The following is a 9,983-nucleotide window of genomic DNA, read 5'->3' on the forward strand; positions in this document are numbered from 1 at the left end:
ACTTTTTTTTTTGTTCTCAGTTTAAAGATTACAGTGGTCAGTGATCCTGGGGATGAAGAAAAGAAAGAATGTCAAGATGTAGGGTATGCATACCTTGAACTGTGGCAGATATTTCAATCTGGAAGAGATATCCTAGAGGAAGAACTTGAGAGTGAGTAATAAAGTTTTATACTTCTTAGTTCTACTTACTCATAGAGAAAATAACCCACTCACGTGTAACTTCTGTTAGCCCACTGACATAATTATCTGTGAAGCTGATGAGCACATGCTTTTGAAGTCTTTCTCCTACAGCTATATGCATTTCATTCTGGAACATGTCTAGGGCACGGTCCCCAGAAGTGTGGAGCTATCTATCTTTTAAAAACGTTTAAGTATGTGTGCATATGTGTAAAAGTCAGTTTCTTGCCTTCCATTGTGTAGGTTCTGGGGGCTAAACTGAATTTGTCAGCAAGTGTCTTCACCCACTGAGCCACTTGGCTATTCCTAAAATCCTTAACTCTCCTCTATTCTGGCTTATGTGCTCCTTACGTCTCCAAAGTACTTTAACATTTTCTTCATGTGTGTACATTGGTTTCACTTTCCTATGAAATGAGGTAGTAACTCCAATATGACAAACACCAGGCATTCAAGTATATAACTAGCCAGGCGGAGCAGGCATATTCCTTTAATCCCAGAACTTGGGAAATAGAGGTAGGATCTCTGTGAGTTCAGGGAGGCCAGCCTGGTCAGTACAGTAAGTTATGGGCCACTCCAGTAACAAACAAACAAACATATGTGAGTAAACAGAACACTGTTGGTGTCTAACCATCTTTACCCTTCTCCACAGTTGTGAGTCCCAGAAACCAGGCCATCAAAATTGGAAGGCTGAAGGTTTCCCTCAGAGCAGCTTCTGCCCTTCATGGCATTTACAAGGAAATGACTGAAGATGGGTTTTCATGAAAAAAAACAAGTTCTACTCCACTCTACAATTTGAGGGAGTCAGTCAAAGTGTCTTATAAAGTAACATGCTATGCCATGAATCTAGTCTCCTGTGCTATCTGCTATCTGTTTCTCAAACTAATGGTGAGGCTTACAACCTTCAGTGAACTTTTGTGGAAAAGGCATTTTCTTATAACTTAACATTTTAGTAGGCAAGACTTGATTTCAGAAACTGCAAAGAAATGGTCATAAAACAAATTTACAAAAAACAAAACAAAAAAAAATCCCAGTTTATTATCTTTTAGTTCTTCCAAAATTCAAAATATCAAGTCCTACTGCTAAGGAGAAAATAACAAACAAACATAAAATCTGAGAAGCCCCTTCTCTTAAAGTCACAGAACAGAGGAGGCAAAGTAGAACAGGTGGATGCAGAGGGCCTGCAGGGAGGACGCAAGATAAAAGTCCCCCAGTACTTCAAAGCTGACCGTCGGAGATGACCAACACAAGACACTGCAGAGAAAGTAAAGGGAGGAGCAGCAGAGCCCAGCCTTGTGGTTGTGGCCTTCTTCCAGCTTCTCTTATTAAGATATTGTAGCCCAAGACATGACCTATTCTTTCAGATCTGTGCTGATTCCTTTTAGTCTCCCTCTAGATGTCACCTGCAGTGTACAAGGCATAACTATGCTTCCTTAGAGTATCAGAAGAGACAGTGGTAGTTTTACCTTCTAGCACTTACCACATATGGACCTGTAAAGAGAAAAAAATCCAGCATGGAGTGCCAGTGCTTATGTCTTCCAAGGCTACAGAAACGTCCCAGAATGTGCATGAGGCAAGAAACCAGAAACACATAAGACCAGGCACTGGTCTACTCTGCTTTCAGCTCAGCTGTGTATATCATAATCATCAGCAAAGCCCAAGAACCTTTCTTAAGAACTTCAGATCTGAAACTTAAAGGGACGGAAGGACTGAGCCCGAGGGCCAGAACCATGCTTGTTCAGTGGCTCAGGCCTGTAATCCCAGTACTAGGGAGGCGGAGCAAGAGGATCACGAGTCTGAGGCCAGCCTGGTTTACAAGGTCAGCTATGGCTGCAAAGCGAGACTGTTTCAAAAAGCCAGAAAAAAAAAATAAAGAAAAAAGAATCATAGTAGAAATAGTTAATGGTCAGCTTATACCACTGTCTTGGTAATTCAGCGTTGAGACACCAAAGATAGGTTGTCAGAAGAAAAGAACAATTGCTATCAACAGTAGGAGGAGCCTCCTGCCCTTCAACACTGCTTCCCTTGCCAGCCATCTGAACGGGGCCACTGGCACATGTCCTGGTGGACCTGGAATTCCCCGAGTAGCTTGGTCCGCACAAATGGCCCCTAAACCCAAACACAAATGGCAAAACTTCAATGAAACCAAAAGAAAAACAGTTTCTATGTCATCTCATTTTTAGGAGTTGTCTGCAGAGAGAATGGAGCATAGGACCCAAAGTTCATACTACTTTCTCTTCTTCTTGGGGGGTGCAGAGCTGTGTCTGGAACCACGGTTAGAGCCACGGCCTGAACTATGTACAGATGCCTTCCTCTTCCGGCTCATACTTCGACTCTGTTCTTCTTCCTCCTCATAACGGCTTTCACGGTCCGCTAAGCAGAAGGCAAAGTGATTCATTAGCTTAAGATACCTACTGTTAATGAATAGCACGAGCAATATGTCAAATGTTAATCTCTAGTGAGTTACTAGTTGCTTGATGACCTAGACAAGTGCTTAATCTTTCTGATCCTGAGCTTACAAGGATTAAAAGGCTACCTGCCCAAAGCACTTACCACAAATGGTAGGAACAGAGGCACGAACACCTTCATTTTAATTTTTAACAATTTCTATTTTGGGTTTGGCTTTAGAGTAATGACACCAACACAACACTACATAATATTCCTACCTGGAGCTTTCTGACTATGGGTAATCACACTTCTGTGCATATCAAAGGCTTGAAGAGATGGAATCAAGCCTACCTATAGCCTAAACGGGCACATTCTAGATCTTACTTCTTCTCTTGTCAAGTCGTACCCATGACTTAGCTTTTGTTTTTCGTATATGTATTGTGTGTGTATGTGTTGGGAGAAGGGGGGGAGAGGTTGAAATCAACTGTCTTCCTCAACTGCTCCCCACCTTAAGAGAAGGGTCTGGCACTAAACTTGGAGCGCACTAACGTGGTTAGAATGCCATCCAATAATCCCCAGGCATCCTCCAATCTTTGGCTCCCTGGCAATGGAATTACAGGCACGAAATGCTGTGCCCAGTTTTTATGTGAGGGTTCTAGGGATCCAAACTGAGGTTCTTTTTTATTTTTATTTTTTAAATTTATTTATTTATTAGCATACAGTGCTCTGCTTGCATGCCAGAAGAGGATACCAGATCTCATTATAGACGGTTGTGAGCCACCATGTAGTTGCTGGGAATTAACCTCAAGACCTCTGGAAGAGTAGCCAGTGCTCTTAACCTCTGGGCCATCTCTCCAGTCCCCCAAACTGAGATTCTTAAGCTTGAATGGCAATCATTTTACCAATTGAGCTATCTCCCAACTTCCTGCCCAAACATTTTTATAGTGTTCTTTTCCAATTCTTCTTAGCTTCTAGCATCAACACCTTAAAACAACATTAGAAATTCACACATGAATGAATGAATAAATAAGTTATGCAAAACAACACATTTTAAAAATAACCTTTCCGAGCTTCTTCTTCTAGCTCATCCCAGTCCTTTCCGCTTTCTTCTTCACTGCCCAGAGATTCCTTGGAATAGTCTGGAAAAAAAATATTGATTATATAGTAATCATTCATAAATACAATAGAATGTAGAATATTTTCCTTTTTAGAAAGTAGTCTCTAGGAATGATATCAGATTAGTAAGCCATTGTAAGTGTTTTCTCCTTTAAGATTATTTTTTATGGGGCCCTGGCCTGAGAACGTGGAGACCGGAAGATGTTTGATGCCTTGCCTTTGACCTTATTCCTTTCAAACAGGGCCTCTTAGTGAGCCGGAAGCTCTTGATTTTTTTTTTTCTTTCCTAGGCTGGTGGCTTGCAAATCTCCATGGTCCTCCTGTCTTTGCTCCAACTTTGCCATTCCCTAGTGCTGTTATAAGTGTGCTTGGCTGGTTTTTTACATACATGCAGGAAATCCAAGCTCAGGATCATAACGGCAAGTGCTGCTGCACACACTAAGCCATTTCTCCAGTTCAACCAATATTCTCTAACCTGATTCTTCGGCTTCTGACGAATAGTCTTCATCACTGTCCTCTTCTTCCTCTTCATAGTCATCCTCAGAAGGATTAAAAGTCTCATCTTCAATTTCAGACTCGGAATCCCCTTCCTCAGCATCACTCCCCTGATGAAGTACAGAAAGCATAAGACCCATTTACTATTTTGTTCAGATTCACCTTATTAACTAATTCAATGTACTCGGTAACTAGCATTTCATATATAAAAACAAAACTAAGAAAGCTGAATGATCAAGAGATAAAGAGCTTGTCTTAAAAAAATATGTAAGGCACACTTCATTAGATTCTGGAAGAGCCAATTCACCTCTTTTTGTCTGTCTTAATGACAGAAACACACTTTGTATTAATGTAATATGTCCAGGTGGGAGTTCTTAAAAAAAAAAAAAAAAAAGAAAAAAAAGAGGATTTATTTATTTACTATTTATGAGCCACCATGTGGTTGACAGGAATTGAACTCAGGACCTTTGGAAGAGTGGCCAGTGTTCTTAACCTCTGAGCCTCTCCAGCCCCTAGAACAAGTTTTAAAACTTTTAGACAGTGTCTCACTGTGTAATCCTGGCCTGGCACTGGCTATATAGATCAGGTTGGTCTTGAACTCACAGAGATCTGCCGGCACCTGCCTTCTGAATGATGAAATTAAAGGTATGCATCACTGTCTGGTGACTTTTTATTAAGGTTCATTTCTGTTTTAAATTTATTTTTATATCATGTGCACTGATGTTTTGCCTACATGTATGTCTGTATGCGAGTACTGGATCCTGTAGTTACAGACAGCTGTGAGCTGCCATGAGGGTGCTGGGAACTAACTCAGGTCCTCTGGAAGGAGCAGTCAGTGCTCGGAACTGCTGCCCCATCTCTCTAGCCCCCAATGGCTCCTTCCTTTCTGCCCGTCTCGGCACTATGTGTGACAGTGCTGTGGGTGACAGAAGAGGGCTCCAATCCTCTGCAACTGGAGTGAGGTGGTTGTGAGCTGGCATGTGGGTGCTAGGAATTCAACCCAGTTCCTCTGCAGTTTTAAAATTACTTTTTGGAATAAGCTTTAATCCCATCATCTCAAAACACTAAGAAACTCCAGGAGTAATGTGGGCGGTGATTACCAATACACAATAAATCCATCATTTACCTATAAAACTAACCTAAAGAAATAATAACATCAAGTTATGTTTTTAGCTTCTCTACATTGGTCAGGTCCTTTATATACTATACATAGATGTCATTCTTTTTAAGTACCTAAATGACATTAGGCAACACTGCATACATAAATAAATGAAACCCCACACTCACGCACCTCACCCTCAGGTTCCAGGAAAGACCAGCCACCTTGTTCAAAGAAGCCCTCGGGGTCATCAACAATGGTCTTCATGATTTTAGTCCAGTTGAGGGACTGAACTCCTTCTGTGTACTTTAGGTCACAGGAACTAAAATGACATTACAAATTATGAATCAAACTTCTGTGTTTTTTTGACAATGTAAACTCATTATGACCATTAGCTTGCACTGGGCATGCCCCAAATGGCTGGTACTTGAATTCCCAGAACACTGACCTTCACAGCAGAGAAGCATTCCAACCAATACAAGCTTTGTCCTTCAAACAATTCCGAGTTCATCCTTTAGCCCCCTTCAGCACCAATGATTCTGTTCTTTTGTCATTATATAACTTGCCCAGGCTCCCTTACCCCTCACTGATGCCACCTTAACTTACAACCAATTCTGAGCTTTATTCATTTGCTTGTGATGAAGGAACAAGGGTAGTTCCCACTGGTCCTGCCCCCAAAATTCCTCTGTTTTCCTAGCTGCTTATTTGATAAAGCTCCAGCTGAAGACAGGACATCTTTATAATGTCTTCAATTTATAAGGTGCTTAAGGGACTAATGAATTGTGCTGTGGACTAGTAAGTTATTTCAGCAGTTATGAGCTCTCTCAGAGGACCCAGGCTCAGTTCCCACTTCCTACACGGTGGCTCACAACCACCTGCAACTCCAGTTTCAGGGGATCTGACTCTCTCTTTTACAGTCATGCAGGCAAAACACTCATAACATTAAAAAACCTTTTCTTTTTCTCTTTCTTTACTACTTTTTCGAGACAGGGTTTCTCCGTGTAGCCCTGGCTGTCCTGGACTCACTCTGTAGACCAGGCTGGCCTCACACTCAGAGATCCTCTGCCTCCCCAGTGCTGGGATTAAAGGTGTGCATCTGCCATCACACCTGGATCAATAATTTCTAAATTAAATAAAATTTAATAATTCCTAAAATTTTTACTTATTAAAATTGCTTCTCCATACACTAAGAAATTCTGTGAGGAATAATTTTCAATTAATTTAATAATGAATTAATTTATAAACATTTAATAATTAACCCAGGTCTTCTGTAAGAGCTCATAACTGCTGAACCATCTCTCTAGATGCTCCTTTTGTCTTAATAATAAGATAGTCCTTTCCAAATTGAAACAAGTAGAAAGCCAAAAGGAAGAACAGTTAGATAATTGATGAAAAGAGAAAAGTGTAGTCCAAGTCTTTCTAAGATGAAAACAAACAAAATTTTGTTTTAAATCTATCTCAGTTCCACCTGGGGCACTCAAGGCACAATACAGGAAATCAAGAAACACACTCAATCGCTTATACTCTACACCACTAGGATCTCTTCACCCCAACATTCCTTTTCTGTTCTTTGCTGGCCAGGTTTTAGGAATATCTGTATCTCAACCCCCAAGAGCTAGGAATGGCATATGTCATTTGACTGTATGACTTCAGCCTCTCTGACCCTCCATTGTCCCTCCCATTCCCTTTTCTAAATACACTGCCTATTCTTTTTCTGTCAACATAGTATTAATCACTAGTGTTACTCTGAGATTTTTTCCCATCTTTCTATTTACACCCAAAGTAACGAATGTATCAGATGTATAGAGTATTGTAAGTAATCCTTTTCTACCTAAAGTAGTACTTGGCACTTAAAAGCATAATTATTTTTTATTTGGCCATTACTGTATACTTTCATTGTAAATTATTTTTTGATAGTGATTAATTTTACAGACAGTATTCTAATAGCAAGGTTAAGACTGGGGATTGTGCTGGGGTTCTGGCTACCAGACTAGCTTGGGAAAACAAGACTGCAACCCTACAAAAATAAACACACTCTGAAACAACAAGGATAGGATAAAAAGAAGAAAAATTCAACCAATGACCAGATAGGCAAAAGTACAAGTGGTATTAAAAAAGCAGGGCAACATTACTCCTCCCAAATCAACCTGTAATGATGGCCTGTAGTGAGTGGCTTAGATGGAATTTCAGAAAAAAGAATGCAGAAAACAAAGATCACACAAATTCCAAGAGAACACCATGGCTGAAAGAAATAAAATAAAAGCTATGAAAGCGAAATTTCAGAAACACTGAAGAAACCCAACCTGAAGTCAGATACCAGAAGGAATCCTTTAAGACTGAAGAGAAAAATAAATACATCCTTGAAGCCAGATTAGATAAGACATTATGAAAATATTAAGACAGAAATAGGACAACAAGCCTTAAAGATAGTGGTGGCACACACTTCTAATCCTAGCACTTGTGAGGCAGAGGCAGAGGATCTCTGAGTTCAAGGCCAACCTGGTCTAAAAAGTCAGGACAGCAAAGGCTACACAGAGAACCCCTGTCTCAAAATAAACAACAAGAACAACAACAAAATAAACATAAATTGACAAATAAAAAACAAAATAACCCCCCCCCCCAATTAAAATAGCTTTTACCACAGACCATGGTCAAGTCCATCTGTAAGTGAGTGGAGAAGGCCTTGGTGCCTTGAAGACTGAGAAGACTTACTTGCAGTCTCAAGTGACCACATTTCTGGCACCAGGCCAAGGCTGAGCTGGTTGCCCTCCGCCCCTGAAGTCCCTACAGCTACTCATTGTGAAAATAATTCAGAGTGCTTGAAACTGGCAGCCTGAAATAGCTCACAGTTAAAAATGTCATGCTGAATAATTTGGTGAACACTGAGATGTAGAAGTGCTTTCATATCAGAAATTACAGGCAAATGTGGCATCATTGGCTATGATGTTTGAAGACCAATCTTTAAAATCTAATTTTACTTGAGTTCTTATTTGAATGTTCTTGGATCATGTGTAATTAGACTGCTAGCTGAATAAACAAACTGCGAGCTGTCAAAACAAAACCAAACCAACAACAACCCAAACCTAAAACCAAAGTCAGTCAAAATAAATATACCTCACTATTGTGGATATATACATGGTTTTCTTTTATTCCCAGGTGTGGGATGTGGGACTGATCAGAGTCCACAGCAGCAAATTGTATGCCTCAAGAGGGCTCTGAGAGAAGCTCTTTGCCAGCTGCAGAGAGTTTAAATCTGAGGACTCTGGAGAGAGAATAAATGCCAGAGCCCAGAGTGTGTGGTAGATTCAAGAAAGAACAAGGCTGCTGCTTCCCCCCTTTGGCTTCTCTTGCTGTTGTTGCAGTGAGACAAGTTAGAGATCTCCTGAAACAAGAATTGGACTGGCTCCAAGGAACCTGATGACCTTAACCAGCAGGAAGCAGCTCAGAGAACGGAGTCCCTCTCTCTCCCACTAACCCTTTCTCTCTCTCTCTCTCCTACCTGGTTTTGGGGTGTTGGAAGGGATTGGGGTGTAGTAGGGAGAAAGAGATATAAGAAATGTAAATAAAAGGTTTTTTTTTTTTTAATTTTATTTTGTAAATAAAAGTTTTTAAAAAGCACACCAACACCTTACCATAAAAGGTAGATGCTATGTCATGGTGGAAGGATGGAAAAGGTTTCCAAGTAATAAGCGGGTGTTAACTGTTGTAATACCTGACAAAACAGACTCAAAAACAAAGCTTGTCAGAAGAGATGGTCACTGCATACAGGTTAAGGAAGGATGTTATAATTATTAACATAGACATGCCAAACATAGGTGTGCCCAATTTCATAAAATAAATATATAAAGTCACAAATTAACTCAAACACAGTGTAGTGGATCACTTTAATCCTCTATTTTTATCAATGAACAAGTCAATCTCTCTCGCACACACACACAAAATAAAAATAAACACTCACATGGTGAACAGACCTACATGCAAACAAAACATTCATACTTGTAAAAGGATAATAAATCTAAATGAAAAAAAAATAAATAAGCTGGGTGGCGATGACAAGCACCTTTAATTCTAGAACCTGGAAGAAAGAGGCAGGAAGATCTCTGTGGGTTTGAGGCAGCCTGGTCTACAGAGCTAGCTCCAGAACAGTCAAGTCTATACAGAGAAACCCTGCCTCGGGGAAAAAAAATAAAACTAAAAATGAATATAAACTCTTAACTAATACAGAAAATCTAAAATATCTGCCTGTATTATATTTGGTAACAATGGAATAAGACTTTACACTACTGAATGAGTGGCTCATAGAAGAAATCAAGATTAAAAATTTCCAGAATTAGATGTAAACGAAATAAAACACAACACCTAACATTTATGGGTAGGCCTAAGAAGAAGCTTTTAGCTGTAACTGCCTACATGAAGTAATCAGAGGGCTATCAGGCCTGAGCATGGCGGCATGTGTCTGTAAACCCTGTGGATAGCAGGAGAGCCTTAGATCCTGGGCCACAACAGTGGGAGATCATGGTCTAAAAAATAAGGTGGAGCCAGAGAGATGGCTTAGTGGGCAAAGGTGCTGTTATGTTTGGCAACCTAGGTTCAATCCCCAGAATTTACATGGTAGAAGGGAGAGAAACCACTCTTTAAAGTTGCAAATGCATATGTATACAACACACACACACACACACACACACACACACACACACACACACACACACAC

General features: G+C 40.2%; 2 protein-coding genes across 2 annotated transcripts in view; one reads left to right on the forward strand and one right to left on the reverse strand.

Moving 5' to 3' along the window:
• Positions 1-939, forward strand: part of Rpgrip1 (RPGR interacting protein 1) — a 43,701-nt gene extending 42,762 nt beyond the window's left edge. Inside the window, exons 23-24 of the mRNA XM_055621666.1 lie at positions 21-151; positions 827-939. Of these exons, the coding sequence (XP_055477641.1) occupies positions 21-151; positions 827-939 (244 nt within the window). The remainder of the gene's footprint in view (positions 1-20; positions 152-826) is intronic.
• A 237-nt stretch (positions 940-1,176) lies between these two features.
• The window catches only part of Supt16h (SPT16 homolog, facilitates chromatin remodeling subunit), a 39,008-nt gene continuing 30,201 nt past the window's right edge, over positions 1,177-9,983 (reverse strand). Inside the window, exons 23-26 of the mRNA XM_055621667.1 lie at positions 5,465-5,594; positions 4,154-4,283; positions 3,624-3,701; positions 1,177-2,547 (exon numbers count right to left, since the gene is read on the reverse strand). Coding sequence (XP_055477642.1) covers positions 2,402-2,547; positions 3,624-3,701; positions 4,154-4,283; positions 5,465-5,594 — 484 coding nt within the window. The 3' untranslated portion in view covers positions 1,177-2,401. The remainder of the gene's footprint in view (positions 2,548-3,623; positions 3,702-4,153; positions 4,284-5,464; positions 5,595-9,983) is intronic.

This window comes from Psammomys obesus, unplaced genomic scaffold (genome assembly GCF_907164565.1).
Source record: "Psammomys obesus unplaced genomic scaffold, mPsaObe1.curated_primary_1811, whole genome shotgun sequence".
Lineage (NCBI taxonomy): Eukaryota > Metazoa > Chordata > Mammalia > Rodentia > Muridae > Psammomys > Psammomys obesus.